The following is a 19,899-nucleotide window of genomic DNA, read 5'->3' on the forward strand; positions in this document are numbered from 1 at the left end:
GCATTAACAGAGTTTGAGGAAAGCGGGTCAAGTTTACCGCGCCCTAACCTTGGACTCCGCCTGCAGGCTGACTTTCGAGTCACATGCCAGAGCACAGCGACCCCTAAGGTCGCAGCCCGGCTTCGCAAGCCGCCTCCTTCTACCGCGTCGGTCGCCCTCGCGCGCCCGCGAGCAGCCGGACTACATCTCCCAGGAGGCTGTGCGCCGTCCAGCGGCCCTGCCCTTGGTCGCGAAGGACTACATTACCCGGTGATACCTTGCGGGAGGCGGTTGCCAGACCTCAAGCGCACAACCATTGGTCCAGCGTCTGGAGGGGGGCTGCGCGATGATTGGCCCAGGAGCCCGCCACTTTCGTCCGAGCTCACTAGAGTTTTGCTGTTAAGACTGCGCGAGGAGCTACAGAGAGCAGAGCGCGCGGAGCCGGGCCGCACCCGCCGAGCAGTGTGAGTAACCTCTACCTCCGTCCTTCTCGCCGCCCTCTCGGGGACCTACACCCTCGCTCCTCAGGGCGGTCGGAAGGGAGCACACGCACCCGGGCGCTCACGAGGGGGCGGGGACTGTGTACACACGTGTCACACCTGACCCGAGAAGCATCTCCAGGGACACCGGCGGCAGAGCCCCGCGCACGCCCTTGAGCACCTGAGCTCCAGGGCGTCCCCTCGGACTCGAGGAGAAAAAAACACACCCCGAGGCACACGTGGACACCTAGGTACCCACACGGGGACCTCTGCAGAGCTGCTGTGCTGAGCCCCTGGGCGCATGGGCACCCGAACACCAGGAAGAGCCTGCTATGCTCCGGTCTCCTCCTGACAGCGATCCAGGACACCTGCCGCTCGGGCTTCCTCCTCCTTCCTGCCCAGATGGGCAGGAAACTGACGCTGCTCAGTGTGACCTGAGCGGTCCCTGGGTAACCCCTGGAGAGGTTTTGCCTCTCAGTCGCTTGCCGCGTGTTTAAACTTCCTCATGGGCGCCTGGGGAGGAGTTCCAGGGTGGGTGAGAGGAGAAAAGGAATTGATGTCTGGGGTGGAGGCTGCCATCCTTTAGGCAGTGTCTCCCCTCCTCCCCCACCCGCATCCCCACTACTACAAGTATTCAAGAACTAGGGTAATTCTGAAGTCTAGTTTTAGGGATTTTTTTTTTTCCGTAACAAATTCAAACAGTATAGAATTATCGACAGGTCTACCTTCCTTCTTCCCTTCCCAGCCCTTCTCCCAGTGATCAGTTACCGACACCTGTTGATGTGGGTGTGGTTACAGACTTCTTTCTATGCTTTATACAACTCTACAGAGTGTATGTAGGTGTTACTGTTTTTTTGTTTTTTGTTTTTACAAAAAAGGAAAAAAGTACATCTCCTGGAAGGGATGCTTTTTAGCTGAGCTCTGGTGGATGAGAGGAGCTAGCCTTGAAAAAGTGAGTAGGGGCTGAGAGTGGGACTGCATTTCAGACATAGGGAACTGGAGGAGTAGAGGTAAGGCAGTAGATAGGAGTGCTCGCCGACTGTTCCAGGAACTGGGCAGAAGCAGTCAGACCACTCTGGTTAAGTGAGGGAAGGGGAAGAATGGGCCAGAGTGAGGCTGAAGAGGTCAGTAGGTCTGAGTCAGGGAAGCCCAGGAGCGTCATTTTCTTTTTTGTTTTGTTTTGTTTTGTTTGTTTTTGAGACGGAGTCTCACTCTGTCATCCAGGCTGGAGTGCAATGGCGCAATTTCTGTTCACTGCAACCTCCGCCTCCCAGGCTCACGTGATTCTCCCTCCTCAGCCTCCCGAGTAACTGGGATTACAGGCGTCCGCCACCACACCCAGCTAATTTTTGTATTTTTAGTAGAAACGGGGTTTCACCATGTTGGCCAGGCTGGTCTTGAACTCCTGACCTCAGGCGATCCACCCACCTCGGCCTCCCAAAGTGCTGGGATTACAGGCGTGAGCCACTGCACCTGGCCAGGAGCATCATTTGCTAGTGTAGCATGGCCCCACTGTGCCAGGGCGGCCTGAGGTGTGTGCAGGAGGGGAAAGGGAAAGGTGAAGGGGCTCAGAGCCTCAGGGCTCTTCCTTTGGACAGTGGGGGATTGTTAAAGAATCCCAATCTCCAGCCCTGCACGTCCTTCAGTCCCTCAGTGTTACACTTGAGTGGGCTCATTCAATGAGCAGGAGTTTGCTATAAAGTTGCCAGATGTCTTGGAAAACCAGTTGATCTCTGGGACCAACAAGTGCCTATCAAGCCTGTTCATTCAATTCTCAAATATTATTAAGTACTTACCATGATGGGCTCTATTCCAGGAACCGGAAATTTACGAGTGAACAAATGAGACCAAGACCATGTTTCCACGGGCTTACATTCTAGTCATGGAGAGAAACAAGAACAAATGTACTGTATAAATAACCCATGGCGTGCCGGGCGCGGTGGCTCATGCATGTAATCTCAACAATTCAGGAGGCTGAGGCAGGAGAATCACTTGAGGCCAGGAGTTTGAGACCAGCCAGGGCAACATTGAGACCTTATGCCTACGAAAATAAAAAAACTTAGCCAGGCCTGCACCTGTAAGTGCCAGCTAATTGGGAGGCTGAGGCAAGAGAATCACTTGAGCCCAGGAGTTCAAGGCTACAGTGAGTTATGATGGCACCACTGCATTCCAGCCTGGGCAACAGAGTGAGACCCTGTCTCTAAAAAAGTAAACAAATATGCCATAGTAATAAGTACTGTAAAGAGGAATAAAACAAGTGCTGTTTTATTTTATTTTTAAATTTTCGTATTTTTTGTAGAGTTGGGGTTTTGCAATGTTGCCGAGACTGGTCTTGAACTCCTGAGCTCAAGCAATCCGCCCACCTCGGCCTCCCAAAGTGCTGGGATACAGGCATGAGCCGCTGCGCCTAGTCCAAAAGTGAGTGCTATTTTAGACAGTCTAGTCAGGGAGGGCTGCTCTGAGGAGGTGATATTTGAGCAGAGACTGTAAGAAACTTGCCTGGTGTTTATTCCATATCTCTTGTATTTAGCTTGATACTGATGGACATTGTGTGGGCCAGAGGCAGGGATGGTTGGCTATGACCCCGAACCAGATGGCAGGAATAACACCAAGTTCCAGGTGGCAGTGGCTGGGTCTGTGTCTGGACTTGTCACTCGGGCGCTGATCAGTCCCTTTGACGTCATCAAGATCCGTTTCCAGGTACTCTTCCCCTTTTTCCATGCAATGGACTGGAGGACAAGTTCAGTCTTTCTTCAAAAGCGTTCCTAAAACTTGGAATTCTATCCAGATAAAGGGCTTGCCTTTTCTGAAAGTTCCCCTTCACATTCCAGCCCACCCCGCTGTCCTGACCTTTTTTATTTTGATTCCTAGCTTCAGCACGAGCGCCTGTCTCGCAGTGACCCCAACGCAAAGTACCATGGCATCCTCCAGGCCTCTAGGCAGATTCTGCAGGAGGAGGGGCCGACAGCTTTCTGGAAAGGACACATCCCAGCTCAGATTCTCTCCATAGGCTATGGAGCTGTCCAAGTAGGTGGCAGGGGACCTGGCCAGGCCTCTGGGGTCACGTTGCTCAATGGAGGAGCAGAGGGAGGGTGAGGCAAGCAGGAATGCCACGCAGGACAGGACGGAAGAGGCAGGCCCCGCACTTCCCACCTGCCTCACCCAGGAGCCTTCCCGACCAGCGGTACCGTAGGCATTCCCCTCCCCCATGTCCCTGCGTCTATCCCGTGTGACTTAGGTGTTGCATCTTGGAGACTGATTTGATGTCATGCCTTCTGTGAGGCTTGGCGAAGGACAGCACTAATGCATTTCAATTTTTGAAATACCACCTTCACATATGTGGTTCATCTGAATTTCACCGCACCAGCACGAGGAGGGCAGGGTAGGTGTCCTGTGGATCTCAGGGAGGAGAAGTCAGCTGTCCGAGGCCACACAGCCTGCACATGGCGGGGCTGGGGTTAGAGCTCATGCTTCGTTCAGTGGAGCACCAGTATAGTCATAGTGCACAGCATGTGATTTTATGCAGTAGACGTGGTAAGAACCAGCCCTGTACAGTGCAAACCATGGGCCAGGCCCCTGTTGGAAGCACTTCACATACACTCTGTCACAGCAGTCCTTAAGGTAGGGGCTGTTGTCCCTCCCATGTCATGCATGAGAAGACTGAGGTGGACAGAGCTTACATAATTAACCCAACCAAAGTCACTGGCTAGGAAATGGCAGAGCCACGACCCCCACCTAGGCAGCTAGTGCCAGAGATGTCCCTGCCTACTCTTCCTGTGACATCACAGTGACCACCCAAGTCAGGTGCTTACTGGCTGGGCATGCCCTGCGATCCTGTCTCTGTGCTTGTCTGCAAACAGATATTGCAGCATGACGAATCAATACAGCAACAGGATAGTCTCAAGAAGCCAGGCGTGGGCCGGACTCAGTGGCTCACACCTGTAATCCCAGCACCTGAACCCAGGAGGTGGAGGTTGCAGTGAGCCACGATCATGCCACTGCACTTCAGCCTGGGTGACACAGCCAGACCCTGTCTCAAAAAAAGAAAAGAAGCCAGGCCATCTTCAGTTGGCTGAAGGAAGATCTGAGCATAGCCCTGCTATAGTGGCTCACACCTGTAATCCCGTCACTTTGGGAGGCTGAGGTGGGAGGATGGCTTGAGCTCAGGAGTTTGAGACCAGCCTGGGCAACATAGCGAGACCTCCTCTCTACTAAAAATAAAAAAAAAAAATTAGCCAGGTATGGTGGTACACACCTGTAGTCCCAGCTATTCCAGAGGCAGGAGAATAATTTGAGGTAGAGAAGTCAAGGCTGCTGTGAACCGTGATCGAGCCACTGCACTCTAGCCTGGCCAACTGAGCACGACCTTGCCTCAAAAAGCAAAACAGGGCCAAGCTCGGTGGCTCATGTGTGTAATCCCAGCACTTTGGGAGCCCAAGGCGGGCAGATCGCTTGAGCTCAGGAGTTTGAGACCAGCCTTGGCAACATAGTGAAACCCTGGTTCTACAAAAAATACCAAAATTAGCTGGACACGGTGGCATGCGCCTGTAGCCCTAGCTACTTGAGGGGCTGAGGTGGGAGGATCACTGGAGCCCAGGAGGTTGAGGCTGCAGTGAGCCGTGTTCGTGCCACCATACTCTAGCCTGGGTGACAGAGTGACACTCTTGTCTCTAAACACAAAAACAAGAAAAGAAAACAAAGATCTGAACGTAAGGGGGTCACCCTGTGGAACATGCTCCCAAAAGAATCTGCCCCAGCAAAGAATAATTCTTGAACAGTGCCGCCGCCAGCTGCACTGAAGGAGTCCCTGCAGGAATCAGAGCATGGCCGTCTTTCCCAGTTCTTAGAAAACTAAGTTAGCCAGTGACATTTTCTGATATACATTGTTCTCATGTATCTTTTTTATTTTTTCTTGAGACGGAGTCTCACTCTGTTGCCCAGGCTGGAGTGCAGTGGCACGATCTTGGCTCACTGCAACCTCCGCCTTCCAGGTTCAAGCGATTCTTCTGCCTCAGCCTCCCAAATACCTGGGGTTACAGGCCCACGCCACCATGCCTGGCTAATTTTTGTATTTTTAGTAGAGACGGGGTTCCACCATATTGGCCGGGCTGGTCTCCAACTCCTGACCTCATGATCTGCCCACCTCGGCCTCCCAAAGTGCTGGGATTACAGGTGTGAGCCACTGCACCCAGTCATTTTTTTGAGACCGAGTCTTGCTCTGTCGCCTGGGCTGGAATGCAGTGGCATGATCTCGGCTCACTGCAGCCTCCGCGTCCTGGGTTCAAGTGATTCTCCTGCCTCAGCACCCTTAGTACCTGGGACTACAGGTGCCTGCCACCATGCCTGACTAATTTTTGTATTTTTAGTAAAGACAGGGTTTCACTATGTTGACCCGGCTGGTCTCGAACTTCTGACCTCGTGATCTGCCCGCCTCGGCCTCCCAAAGTGCTGGGATTACAGGCGTGAGCCACCGCGCCCAGCCCCCATATATCTTCTTAACCCTTTGAGTGTCTGACTCTACTCAAGTATTAGATGGTGTCTGAGTTTTGCATGGAATGTTGTGTTTCCTGAACTTTTCCTCGCCCCTCCACCTGGGCCCCAGCCGGGTCACGGGTGATGTATGTGGGGAGTATTTGGTCCTCGCCCTCATCCTTTGGGCTGTCAGTGACTTCTTCACTTACTCTTGCAGTTCTTGTCGTTTGAAATGCTGACGGAGCTGGTCCACAGAGGCAGCGCGTACGACGCCCGGGAATTCTCAGTGCACTTTGCGTGTGGTGGCCTGGCTGCCTGTATGGCCACCCTCACTGTGCACCCCGTGGATGTTCTGCGCACCCGCTTTGCAGCTCAGGGCGAGCCCAAGGTGAGTGGCCAGGGTCCAGACCAGGGGAACCCAAATAAGGAAGGTGTTGTCACAGGGGTTGTATTCTTTATTATTTATTTATTTATTTATTTATTTATTCACTTATTTTTGTTTTGTTTTGTTTTGTTTGAGATGGAGTCTCGCTTTGTTGTCCAGGCTGGAGTGCAGTGGTGCAATCTTGGCTCACTGCGAGCTCCGCCTCCCGAGTTCAAGCGATTCTCCTGCCTCAGCCTCTCGAGTAGTTGGGACTACAGGCACCCACCACCATGCCCGGCTAATTTTTTTTGTATTTTTAGTAGAGATGGGGTTTCACCATGTTAACCAGGTTGGTCCCGATCTCCTGACCTCATGATCTGCCTGCCTCGGTCTCCCAAAGTGCTGGGATTACAGGCATAAGCCACCGCGCCCGGCCTATTTTTTATTTATTTATTTATTTTGAGACGGAGTCTTGCTCTGTTGCCAGGCTCCATGGAGTGTAGTGGTGCGATCTGTTTTTTTCTTTTATTTCGTAAGCATGTTTTTTTTTTTTTAAATATATAATTTTTATTTTTTTTTTTTTGAGAGATGGAGTCTCGCTCTTATTGCCCAGGCTGGAGTACAATGGCCAGATCTCGGCTCACTGCAACCTCTGCCTCCTGGGTTCAAGCAGTTCTCCTGCCTCTGCCTCCCAGTAGCTGGGATTACAGGTGCCTGCCATCACGCCCAGCTATTTTTTGTACTTTTAGTAGAGATGGAGTTTCGCCATGTTAGCAGGCTGGTCTTGAACTCCTGACCTCAGGTGATCTACCCGCCTCGGCCTCCCATAGTGCTAGGATTACAGGCGTGAGCCACTGCGCCTGGCCTATATATATATTTTTTGAGACAGTGTCTTGTTTTGTTGCCTAGGCTGCAGTGCAGTGGCACGATCACTGCTCACTGAAGCCTCGACCTCCTGGGATCAAGTGATCCTTCTGCCTCAGCCTCCCCAGTGGCTGAGACTACACCTGGCTAAGTTTTATATTTTTTTAGAGACGGGGTTTCGTCATGTTGCCCAGGCTGGTCTCGAACTCTTGAGCTCAAGCCGTCTGCTCGCCTCGGCCTCCCAAAATGCTGGGATTACAGACATGAGCTGCCGCACTCGGCAGAGGTTGAGTTCTTGTCCTTGCAGAAAGCAAAGCTGGGAGAGGTTCGGGTTTTCAGTTTGTCTGGCAGTCAGTTTGTAAAACCCATGACTGTGGGCAGCACCGTGCGGGGTGCTCTATGCCCCTGCCTCAGAGGAGCTCACAGCCTCCCTGGAAGACAGAACCTACTGCTATGAAACAGAACAAATAAATACCCAGCAGTGGGCTGGATCAAGGACTGCATCTGGGCAAGTGGGACTTGAGAACTTACTGCTGGATTATTATGAGAGTGTCTTTGTTTTTTTGTTTGTTTGTTTGGTTGGTTTTTTGAGACAGTCTCACTTTGTTGCACAGGCTGGAGTGCAGTGTGGCAATCTCAGCTCACCGTAACCTCTGTCTCCTGGATTCAAGTGATTCTCCTGTCTCAGCCTCCTGAGTAGCTGGGATTATAGGCACGTGCCACCATGTCCGGCTAATTTTTATATTTTTCATAGAGACAGGGTTTCACCATGTCGGCCAGGCTGGTCTCAAACTCTTGACCTCAGGTGATACCCCGGCCTCGGTCTCCCAAAGTGCTGGGATTCCAGGCATGAGCCACTGCACCCAGTCAATTGCGAGTGTCTTTGGTTTCCACAAAGTGGGGTGGTGGAAATGGGATAGACTCAAGGAAGAATTTACTGAGTGAAAACAAGGGATTAAATCCTGAAATAGACCTCCCCACCATAATCTCTGTTTTTTGGACATGTTTAAGAATAGCATTATATGTGTGTGTGTCTGTGTGTTCTCAATCAAGAGAGAATAATTTTATTGTTATTATTTATATATATATATTTCGAGGTAGGGTCTTGATCTGTCACCCAGGCTGGAGTACAATGGCTGCAATAGCTTGCTGCAGCTTCCAACTCCTGGGCTCAAGCAATCTTCCTGCCTCAGCCTCTCAAGTAGCTAAGACCACAGGTGTGTGCCACCACACCTGACTAATTTTTTATTTTTTAATTTTTTGTAGGGGCAGGGTCTCATTATGTTGCTCAGGCTCAGGCTGGTCTTGAACCCCTGGTTGTTTTTTGTTTTTTTGTTGTTGTTGTTTGTTTGTTTTTGAGACGGAGTATGGCTCTGTCGCCCAGGCTGGAGTGCAGTGGCACAATCTCAGCTCATTGCGACTGCCTCCCAGATTCAAGTGATTCTCATGCCTCAGTCTCCCAAGCAGCTGGGACTACAGGTCCGCTACCATGCCCGGCTAATTTTTTTTTATTTTTTAATTTTTTTTCAGATGAAGTCTCACTCTGTCGCAGAGGCTGCAAGCTACACCCCCCGGTTTCAAGTGATTCTCCTGCCTCAGCCTCCCAAGTAGCCGGGATTACAAGCGCCCGCCACTGCACCTGGCTAATTTTTATATTTTTAGTAGAAACGGGGTTTGCCATGTTGGCCAGGCTGGTCTTAAACTCCTGACCTTGTGATCCACCCATCTCTGCCTCCCAAAGTGCTGAGATTACAGGCGTGAGCCACTGCGCCTGGCCATGCGCGGCTAATTTTTGTATTTTTAGTAGAGCTGGGTTTTTGACATGTTGGCCAGGCTGGTCTGGAACTGCTGGCCTCTAGTGATCCGCCCACCTGAGCCTCCCAAAGTGCTGGGATTACAGGCATGAGTCACCATGCCTGGTCTTTTTTTCTTTATTTTTAAGGCAGAGCCTCACTCTGTCATCCAGGCTGAAGTATAGGGGTATGATGACAGCTCACTGCAGCCTCCACCTCCTGGGGTCAAGCAGTCCTCCCACCTCAGCCTCCCAGGTAGCTGGGACCATAAGCACTCGATACCACACCTGGCTAATTTTTGTGTTTTTTGTAGAGATGGAGTTTCACCATGTTGCCCAGGCTGTTCTTAAACTCCTAGGCTCAAGTGATCCTCCAGCCTTGGCCTCCCAAAGTGCTGCGATTACAAGGCTGAGCCACCAGACCTGGCTTAGAAACAATAATTTTTCCACTGTCTCAACTCTGCTTTAGGATACTGTTAGTGGGAAAGGAAGGATACTTTGTTTAAGAGTTTGATGTGGGCAACGTGGGTCTCTACAAAATACAAAACAATTAGCCAGACATGGTGGTATGCATCTGTAGTCCCAGCTACTTGGAAGATTGAGTTGAGAGGATTGCTTGAGCCTGGGGAGTGAGCCATGATTGCACCATTGCACTCCAGCCCAGGCGACAAAGTGAGATATCCTGTCTCAAAAAAAAAAACAAAGAATTGGGCTGGGCGCGGTGGCTCACACCTGTAATCCCAACACTTTGAGAGGCCAAGGCGGGCGGATCACGAGGTCAGGAGATCGAGATCATCCTGGCTAACATGGTGAAACCCCGTCTCTACTAAAAATACAAAAAAAAATTAGCTGGGCGTGGTGGCGAGCGCCTGTAGTCCCAGCTACTCGGGAGGCTGAGGCAGGAGAATGGCATGAACCCAGGAGGCAGAGCTTGCAGTGAGCCGAGATTGCGCCACTGCACTCCAGCCTGGGTCACAGAGTGAGACTCTGTCCCCAAAAAAAAAAAAAAAAAAAAGAATTTGATCTGGACCAGTGCAGAATAATTGTGGATTCAGTTCTGCCAGTTCTTTGTATTGGTTGGGGTGCAGATCCTGGTGGGGAGGCCCTTTTGTTTAGGAGACAGCCTCATGACTTTTTTTGGTTGAGAAGGGCAAAGTCCCCTGGGAACAGTCTGAAGGAAAAGGATTGAGGCAGGATGGTGTCCATGGAAGTTGAAATCCACTAAGGAATATGTCACAACTCACCTGCCAAAAAAAAGAAAAAGAAAACCATTGTAGGCCAGGCGCGGTGGCTCATGCCCGTAATCCCAGCACTTTGGGAGGCCGAGGCGAGTGGATCACTTCAGGTCAGGAGTTTGAGATCAGCCTGGCCAACATGGTGAAACCCCGTCTCTACTAAAAATACAAAAATGAGCTGAGCACGGTAACACGCCTGTAATCCCAGCGACTCAAGAGGCTGAGGGAAGAGAATTGCTTCAACCCAGGAGGTGGACACGGTGTGGCAAGCTGAGATTGTACCACTGCACTGTAGCCTGGGCAACAGAGCAAAACTCCATCTAAAAGAAAAAAGATAACAATTGGGGCATAAGAGCTCAATTGCTCTGTATGATAACTCAGTAGAAAATTGGAGGTTTGGGATGACAGTCCTTGCAGGGAAATGCAATGAGAGACCCTAGGAACTGAAAGCAGAAATGGCGGGGAAGGTGTTTACAGATAGAGAGCACAGACCAACCTCAGCAGCGTGGTAGCCGCAGAGCTGAGGCAGAGATGGCTGCTGGCAGTCCAGCTTTCCTGCTCTGGGTCTGCCATAATCCTCCTGTGTTTCTTTCCAACCTTCAGTAAAAGTCTGTGAGGAGGAAGAAGCGAAGAAAATATTAAGAAAAGAGAATGAGCCGGGCATGGTGGTATGGACCTATTGTCTCAGCTATTTGGGAGGCTGAGGCAGGAGGTTTGCTGGAGCCCATGAGTTCAAGGCTGCAGTGTGTTATGATTGCGCCTGTGAATGGCCACTGCACTATAGCCTAGATGACATAGCGAGACCCCCATCTCTTTATTATTTAAAAATAAAAAAAAAATTTTTTTTTTGACTGGGCACAGTGGTTCATGCCTGTAATCCCAGCAATTTGGGAGGCCGAGGCGGGCGGATCATGAGATCAGGAGATCGAGACCATCCTGGCTAACACGGCGAAACCCTGTCTCTACTAAAAATACAAAAAATTAGCCGGGCGTGGTGGCGGGCGCCTGTAGTCCCAGCTACTCGGGAGGCTGAGGCAGGAGAATGGCGTGAACCTGGGAGGCGGAGCTTGCAGTGAGCCAAGATCGCACCACTGCACTCCAGCCTGGGCGACAGAGCAAGACTCCATCTCAAAATAAATAAATAAATAAATATATATATATATGTATATATATGTATATTTTAGGCCAGGTGTTGTGGCTCACGCCTGTAATCCCAACACTGGGAGGCTGAGGCAGGCAGATCACCTAAGTCAAGAGTTCAAAACCAGCCTGGCCAACATGATGAAACCCCGTCTCTACTAAAAATACAAAAATTAGTTGGGCATGGTGGCAGGTGCCTGTAATCACAGCTACTGGGGGGGAGGGAGGCTGAGGCACGACAATCGCTTGAACCTGGGAGGTGGGGGCTGCAGTGAGCCAAGATTGTGCCGCTGCACTCCAGCCTAGGCAACATAGCAAGACTTTGTCTAAAAAAAAAAAAAAAAAGATAATAGCATATTACCTCTAGCTTAAACTATTGACATGTCGGATTTTAGATTCTAGAATGATCAGAGAATATCCGGTCATGAAAGTGAGGGGAAGAGACCTGGTTAAAACCTACAGGACTCTCCACCTGCCTTAAGACTAGTCACAACCATATTGTAAACCTGATCTTGAAAGATAAAAGATTTTGCAACATGTAAGATGTATCAAGATTACAAAGACAGTTCTTCATGAATTATAATTTAAAAAAATACCAGCCGCTCCCTGATTCCGATCCCCAGAGGCGACTACTTTTAATACTTATAGTTGTTTCTTTGATTATTTCCTTCCGTAATTCTAAGTAACATGCTTGGCCGGGTGCAGTGGCTCACGCCTGTAATCCCAGCACTTTGGGAGGCCAAGGAGGAAGGATCACTTGAGGTCAGGAGTTCGAGACCAGTTTGGGCAATATAGCAAGGCCTCCTCTCTACTTTATTTTTATTATTTATTTATTTATTTAATTTATTTTTGTTTTTGAGACAGAGTCTCCGCCTGTCACCCAGGTTGGAGTGCTGTGGTACAATCTCAGCTCGCTGCAACCTCCACCTCCCAGGTTCAAGCAATTCTTGTGCCTCAGCCTCCCAAGAAGCTGGGATTACAGGCATGAGCCACCACCCCCAGCTAATTTTTGTATTTTTAGTAGAGACGGGCTTTCACTGTGTTGGCCGGGCTGGTCTCAAATTCCTGGCCTCAAGTGATCTGCCTGCCTCAGCCTCCCCAGAGTGCTGGGATTACAGGTGTGAGCCACCGCGCCTGGCCGCACCTTCCTGTTTTAACAGCTGCACTATGTTCTTGTGAGCTGGTGTCCCATAATTCATGTAACCATCACCCACAGATGGACGTCGCATCTTTAGCTCTTCCCCAGGACCCTGCAGTGATTCTTGGACACATACTTTTGTACACACCTGTGGATATAACAGTGGTATACATGTGTAGAAGGGGGAGTTTCTGGAAAATGCTATCCTTCGAATCTCTGTCCAGCATTTCCCTTGACTGTCTTCCTGACAGGAGGAGTTTCGCTCCTGGTAGCTGGTATTTTAGGCAAGGGGACAGAGCTATGATGGGCTGTTCCAGGGCTAAAACCAATTCACTGAGCTCATTCAAAGTGCGTGTGTGTGTCCAGGTCTATAATACGCTGCGCCACGCCGTGGGGACCATGTATAGGAGCGAAGGCCCCCGGGTTTTCTACAAAGGCTTGGCTCCCACCTTGATCGCCATCTTCCCCTACGCCGGGCTGCAGTTCTCCTGCTACAGCTCCTTGAAGCACGTGTACAAGTGGGCCATACCAGCCGAAGGAAAGAAAAATGGTGAGGCAGCCCTCACACGAGAGGGAACCCTCCCACCCCAGCCGCCAGAACGCCCCCTTCCAAATCACGAAGGAGCTAAAGTTCTCCTGTCGGAATCGAAGACCGCGGGTCTCTGTACCTGGCTCTGTAATGTGGCAAACAAAACAACTGCAGCTGCTTGGAGAGGACTTGATTTCTTCCAGCTCCTGCCACACCCATCACTGGCATTACTGAAATTTACTTCCAGTGATTGGTCATGGTTTTCACTTTTGTCAGAAGTCCAAATTGCAAATTGCTTGTTTTTTGGTTGAGGTTCTTCGGTTGCTTTTTCCAGGCAGGGAGAGTGGGAGGTGGGGACAGGGGGAGGCTGGGGAGGGGTGGGGCATCCTGGTCCCTCTCCAGCCCTAAACTGAGTCATGCTGCAGAGCCTGAGGCCCATGTTGCCTCCAGCTGGGGGACTGCGGCCTCCAGCCCTTCCAGCCTGGATCACTCCACCAGAAGTGGCTGTGTCTGGCTCTTCTCCCCCTAGATTACATTCCTTTTTGGAATGGGAGGACCAGTGGAGGTCAGATAGAAGTGTGCTTGTGGGGTTTGGTTTGTGGTGTAGGATTAGCCCTGACGCCTTTTAAGTTGTCACCCATAGACTGTGTTTCTCTCATCTGTTCTCCCAATCCCACTTCTCTGGTTCAGAGAACCTCCAAAACCTGCTTTGTGGCAGTGGAGCTGGTGTCATCAGCAAGACCCTGACATATCCGCTGGACCTCTTCAAGAAGCGGCTCCAGGTTGGCGGGTTTGAGCACGCCAGGGCCGCCTTTGGCCAGGTGAGCCGTTCACTCGCAGGCAGACAGCTCCAACCCCTGCCATCACTGGGCACATGAGGGAACCCGGAGTCACCTCCTACCCATTGGGCAACATCATCCCTGGCCATGGCCCCTTCACCTCCAGTCCATCCCTTGAGATCCCCAAGCATGTGGGAAAGCTGCATGCAAGCCCTGGGTCCTGAGCACTGTGGAAGGATCTGGGCCAAGGACATACAGTGTCTGCTCTTTTTTTTTTTTTCTTTAAAATAGAGGCAGGGTCTCACTCTGTTTCCCAGGCTGGTCTTGAACACTCCTGACTCCATCTCCCAAAGTGCTGGGATAACAGGTGTGAGCCACTGCACCTAGCACAGTTTCTGCTCTTAAAACATGTCCTGGCCGGGCGCGGTGGCTCATACCTGTAATCCCAGCACTTTGGGAGGCCAAGGTGGGTGGATCACGAGGTCAGGAGATCGAGACCATCCTGGCTAACGCAGTGAAAGCCCATCTCTACTAAAAAAAATATATATATATACAAAAAAACTAGCCAGGCGTAGTGGCGGGCACCTGTAGTCCCAGCTGCTCAGGAGGCTGAGGCAGGAGAATGGCGTGAACCTGGGAGGCGGAGCTTGCAATGAGCTGAGATTGCGCCACTGCACTCCAGCCTGGGCAACAGAGCGAGACTCCATCTCAAAAAAAAAAAAACATGTCCAGAGGCTGGGCATGGGCGTGGTGGCTCACGCCTGTAATCCCAACATTTTGGGAGGCTGAGGCGAGTGGATCACCTGAGGTCAGGAGTTCCAGACCAGCCTGATCAACATAGTGAAACCCCGTTTCTACTAAAAATATAAAAATTAGCTGGGCATGGTGGTGGGCGCCTGTAGTCCCAGCTACTTGGGAGGCTGAAACAGGAGAATCGCTTGAACCTGGGAGGTGGATGTTACAGTGAGCCACGACCACACCACTGCACTCCAGCCTGGGCAACAGAGCAAGGAAGGTCCCCAAATATTAAAGAACACAGAAAAGGGGTTTTGCTGTAGCTGTTCTGGAATGGGGTGAATTTGAGCAACTAAGTTATATATATGTATTTTTTTGTTTTGTTTTTGTTTTTGCTTTGAAACAGAGTTTTGCTCTTGTTGCCCAACCTGGAGTGCAATGGCGTGATCTCAGCTCACTGTAACCTCTGCCTCCCGGGTTCAAGCGATTCTCCTGCCTCAGCCTCCCAAGTAGCTGGGATTATAGGCACGTGCCACCACGCCCAGCTAATTTTTTGTATTTTTAGTAGAGACAGGGTTTCACCATGTTAGCCAGGCTGGTCTCGAACTCCTGACCTCAGGTGATCCACCTTCCTCGGCCTCCCAAAGTGCTGGGATTACAGGCATGAGCCACTGTGCACAGCCATGTAATATTTTTGAGATGGAGTCTCGCTCTTTTGCCCAGGCTGGAGTGCAGTGGCGTGATCTCAGCTCACTGCAGCCTCCGCCTCCCTGGTTCAAGTGATTCTCCTGCCTTAGCCTCCAAGTAGCTGGGATTACAGGCGCCCACCACCATGTCCTAATTTTTGTATTTTTAGAAGAGACAGGGTTTCACCATATGAGACAGGGTTTCACCACGTTGGCCAAGGTGGTCTTGAACTCTTGACCTCAGTTGATGCATCCGCCTCAGCCTCCCAAAGTGCTGGGATTATAGGCATGAGCCGCCACACCCGGGCCTAAGTTGTATTTTATGTGCACTAGGAGAGTTGGCCATTCAGAGAAGCCCCATGCTAGGTCATGTTGTAGTCTTAGTAGTCACTCCTCAGGTGCTCAGATTTTTACATACTCCCTTTCTTTTGGTCATCAATGGGTAGGGTTAGGGGTAGGGTAAGGATGGGCAATTCCAGGGCTTTCCCCTCTGTATCCTGGGAACCTGAGATGTGGAGGCGTGAAAAAATATGCCTGACAATGTCAAAGGAGAGGGATGGCATGGAATGGGAGGCAAGGTAGGGAGACAGCATTCCTTCCTTGGGGGAAGAGAAAGAGTTGGGTTTATAGTTATAATGCATTTTCTTTGTAGGAAACTTTAGAAAATTTAGATAGACAAAAAGACCAAGCCAGCTGCAGTGGATCACGCCTGTGAACCCAACACTTTGGGAGGCCAAAATGGGAAGATCAGTTGAGGCCAGGAGCTTGAAACCAGCACGGTCAACATAGCAAGACCCCATCTCTATAAAATAAAAATTAAAAAATTAGCCGGGCACGGTGATGTGTACCTTTAGTTCCAGCTACTGGAGAGGCTGAGGCAGAATTGCTTGAGCCCTGGAGTTCGAGGCTGCAGTGAGCTATGATCACACCACTGCACACCATCTTGGGCGACAGAGTGAGATTCTGTCTCAAAAAAAAACAAAAAACAAAACAAAAAAATCCCTTGTAATTTCACTACCACAGATAACCACATGGAACCTTTCAGTGTAGTTTTCTTTCTTTTCATAAATACACATGTACATTTTAACAAAAATAGGGATACACTGTATACAAGGTTTGTAACCTCCCTTTTCCACTTACCAACTTGTCCTGAAGGGAGAGTTTGTTTTCTTTCTTTCTTTTTTTAAATGGGATATCACTCTGTTGCTTAGGCTGGTCTCGAACTCCTGGGCTCAAGCGATCCTCCCCTCTCAGCCTCCCAAGTAGCTGGGACTGCAGGCATGCACCACTGCACCTAGCATGAAGGGACAGTTTGAATTTGGACAGGGAGCGATGGTGAGAGCCCAGGATGGCAGAGGGAGGCCTTGCTGGTAACGAAGACTAGTGTAATCCAGTTTGGCCGGAGGTGGGAAGGGTGCGTGGGAGGACCAATGGAGGTCAGATCAGGGAGGGAAATCAAGGCCGAATGGTGCAGTTCCTTGAATGGCAGATCTTGGGGTTTGGACTTGATTTCTCATGATGTCATCACTAGGAGTTACTGCAGCTTTTGGAGGGAAGCCAGGCCTGAGGAGGGCTGTGCCTGGGGACGAATGTCTGGCAGCAGTGTATGAGGTCAGCTGGAGAGGGTGAGACTGGAGGCAGGGAGGCCCGGCTGAGAGCTACTGAGGGCCAGGTTCAGATCTGCTGCCCAAGGGGGATCAGGTGGGATGGGATGAAGGGTCAGAGACGCCTCTGGGAAGAGGTTCTGGAGCCACTGCTGGATCCTTTGGAGCCACAAGCAGCCGTTCTTCCTGGGCAGGAAGGAGCTCTGTCCAGCTGCTGATTTCTAGGCCTGTCATCTGTTCAGTCTTAACACAATTACAGTAGAAAGAATGAAATTAATTTATTTGCTATTTTGAGCTGGGCATGGTTGTCCACGCCTGTAATCCCAGCACACTGGGAGGGTGAAGCAGGTGGATCACCTGAGGTCAGGAGTTCAAGACCAGCCTGGCCAACATAGCGAAACTGCATCTCTACTAAAAATACAAAAAATTAGCTGGGCATGGTAGTGTGTGCCTGTAATCCCAGCTACTCAGGAGGCTGAGGCAGGAGAATCGCTTGAACCTGGGAGGTGGAGGCTACAATGAGCCAAGATTGTGCCACTGCACTCCAGCCTGGGCAACAGAGTGAGACTGCCTCAATGAAAAAATAAAATAAAACAAAAATATTTGCTATTTTGCATTCATTCCTTTGTCCAGCAAGTACTTCTTAAGAGCTGTGATGTGCCAGGGGCTGTGCTGATGGGAGCAGAGCGGACATCCGTATTTTCATTCCTTTCCTCTCCCCAGGTGCGGCAATACAAGGGCCTCATGGATTGTGCCAAGCAGGTGCTGCAAAAGGAAGGTGCCCTGGGCTTCTTCAAGGGCCTGTCCCCCAGCTTGCTGAAGGCTGCCCTCTCCACGGGCTTCATGTTCTTCTGGTATGAATTCTTCTGTAATGTCTTCCACTGCATGAACAGGACAGCCAGCCAGCGCTGAGCGCAGGAAGGACCCCAGGTCTTCCCTGGAGGCAGCCTCCTGAAGGAAGGAAGATTCAGTCTCCACTGAGAGATGCCGCCTTGCCCTTCCCTGGGGGCCAGCTGCCCCGAGCGGGGTGGCAGCCTTGAACCCATCTGGCTGGGACACCACCAGAAGGTCCAGGGCTCTCCCCATGAGAGAATCAGAGGGAATGCAGGACGTGGTCTACGGTGAACCAATGACACAGCGAGAAGGAGCAGGAAGTTGCTGTTTCTCCTCTGACCAGCCCACACTCCAAAGGAAACAGACGCCATCCTACACCTGTCAGCCCTGTCCGCCAGGAGAACAGAATGCTCCTGGTCTGGATGGGGCTGCTGCTTGAGTGCAGAGGGCTGCGGTAGGCCCTTTGCAGGAGTCAGGTCCCTACACTTGGCCTGTTTTTCCCAACCTATTTAATAGACATTAAAGCTAAACGCACATTCCTTATCTTACTCCATCTCCCCTGGCACATCTGCCTACTGACATAGTATGAGGGAAAGGACTCTGCCTTCCTCAGATCCCATGTTCTCCATAGCGGCAGCCCTTGGCAGCTCTGCTTCTAGTGCTGGGGGAGACTCCAGGCTGAGCCAGTCACTTCCTAGGCCCTGTGCCCAGATCGTGTCTGCAGACACACCACCACCCAGGCCGTCCTCTCCCAGGACCGGGCTGGTCATGGCCGTGGAGCTCCATGGAAAGCAGATCCCAGAGTCCGTGCAGGAAGTGGACGGGCCATGCTGTGGGCAGGCGTGGGTGAAGGTGCAGCCTCTCCCCAGTCCACCTCACTGGCTCCTCTTTCACCCAGGGCTGGGTCGGCCTTGCTGGGTGAGGAGCTGTCAGCAGGACAGGTGGCATCAGCGCCCACTGCCTGCTCCTCAGTGCAGAGCATGCTGCGGGCGCATCCTCCCCTGTAGCCCCAGAAGGGCCGGGGCTCTGAAGCAGCCCACTGATGGGGATGGCAGAAGGAAGGGGCGGGCAGGTAGCCTGGTGAGGGCACAGCTGGTGCCTGGGGTGTTACCAGAGCACAGGGGCACCCACAGGCGGAGAGGCAGAGGAGAAACCAGTTTCAGGCTGAGGGGAGGTCTCCAGAACATGCCCTGCACCCTTCCCTCCACCTGCCCAGCCTGTAGGGTCGCTCCGACCTGGGAAGCCCTCCATTCTGCCTCCCTCTCCAGCCTTGGAAGGAGGCACCCACTGGGAGCCGGCGCTGGCTCTGGCCCTGGCGTGTGGGTCCTGGTCTCCTCGCACCATCCTTCCCTGCCTCTGGTCTGGGATTTTGGGGTCTGTGTGGGCCCTGAATGCTGGGGCTTCCTGGCTCTGGACTGCTGGTTCCCAAGGTCCAGGCTGCGGCGGGGGCCGCGAGGATGCAGCTGCCTGAGTGCATTTTTTTTTTATGAAATTCTGTTAAAGTTTCTTCTCTTCATCTCTCCTGCCCATTGGTTTCTTTTGCTGCAGCTGAGCGTTCTATTCCTCCTCCGTTTTTGGTGACCACTTTGGCGGTTCTTTTAAAAGGAGGCGAGAACGCGGGCAGCGCCGGCAGCACTCCTCCCGGCCGCGTGGCAGGAGCGGCGGCAGTTCTTCCCCCACTTCTAGGTGCCCTCCTGTCACCCAGGGCAGACGCCGGGCGGTGGGGTCCGCGCCACTTCAGGGGCACTCGCAACAACCGACGGCCGCGAGTCGCCCATGGGGCCTCTTTCTCGGGGCTGCCCCTATGACTTGAAACTCGCTTCGCCTATGTCCTCCTTGGAGCGGGAGAGGGTTGTGGCTGGCCCCGGCCCTGCAGCCCCTGCCTTCTCTACCTGGGTGGGGGGAGCGGGAAAAGTGGTGCGACCAGGGCTGATGCTGTTCCTCCTGCCACCGGGTCCCCACCACACCCTCTGCAGGCTCCTCCCACGCCGCGCAGCCCAGGGGTGTCTCCCGGTCCAGTGCACCTGAGCTCGGGGGAGGGCTGGGTGCGGGGCCACGCGCAAGATCGAGGGTCCGGTGTGGGCCCGGACACGGCCCAGGCGCACCGGGTGAAGGGGTGACGAGCCGAGCGAGTTCCGCCTGCCGCCGGGTGGCAGCGTCGCAGGGTCCCACGCAGGCGGCGCGGCTTCCGGGGCGGCCTGGAGGCCAGGGCAGTGTCCCGGGGGCCCGGCAGGTGGCGCGGGCGAGCCGGCCCTTCCCCGGCGCCGCG

At 52.1% G+C, this 19,899-nt stretch overlaps 1 protein-coding gene and 1 pseudogene across 12 annotated transcripts; one reads left to right on the forward strand and one right to left on the reverse strand.

Annotated features, from left to right (window-relative positions):
* Nucleotides 1-2: 2 nt before the first annotated feature.
* On the forward strand, nucleotides 3-18,178 carry SLC25A19 (solute carrier family 25 member 19). 12 transcript variants are annotated; one of them, XM_055241163.2, is made up of 8 exons: nucleotides 81-443; nucleotides 2,758-2,876; nucleotides 2,989-3,158; nucleotides 3,330-3,485; nucleotides 6,148-6,318; nucleotides 12,830-13,013; nucleotides 13,683-13,813; nucleotides 17,520-18,178. In XM_055241163.2, the coding sequence occupies exons 3-8, from the start codon at nucleotides 3,027-3,029 to the stop codon at nucleotides 17,706-17,708; spliced, it is 963 nt and encodes a 320-aa protein (XP_055097138.1). In that variant the 5' UTR covers nucleotides 81-443; nucleotides 2,758-2,876; nucleotides 2,989-3,026; the 3' UTR covers nucleotides 17,709-18,178. The 12 variants fall into 12 exon arrangements, with proteins under 12 accessions (XP_055097141.1, XP_055097138.1, XP_055097142.1 ...); XM_063617237.1 differs by having other exon boundaries at nucleotides 404-907; XM_063617238.1 differs by having other exon boundaries at nucleotides 404-709.
* Nucleotides 18,179-18,241: 63 nt separating this feature from the next.
* On the reverse strand, nucleotides 18,242-19,803 carry LOC129461802 (uncharacterized; annotated as a pseudogene).
* Nucleotides 19,804-19,899: the final 96 nt, after the last annotated feature.

This window comes from Symphalangus syndactylus, chromosome 14 (genome assembly GCF_028878055.3).
Source record: "Symphalangus syndactylus isolate Jambi chromosome 14, NHGRI_mSymSyn1-v2.1_pri, whole genome shotgun sequence".
Classification (NCBI taxonomy): Eukaryota; Metazoa; Chordata; class Mammalia; order Primates; family Hylobatidae; genus Symphalangus; species Symphalangus syndactylus.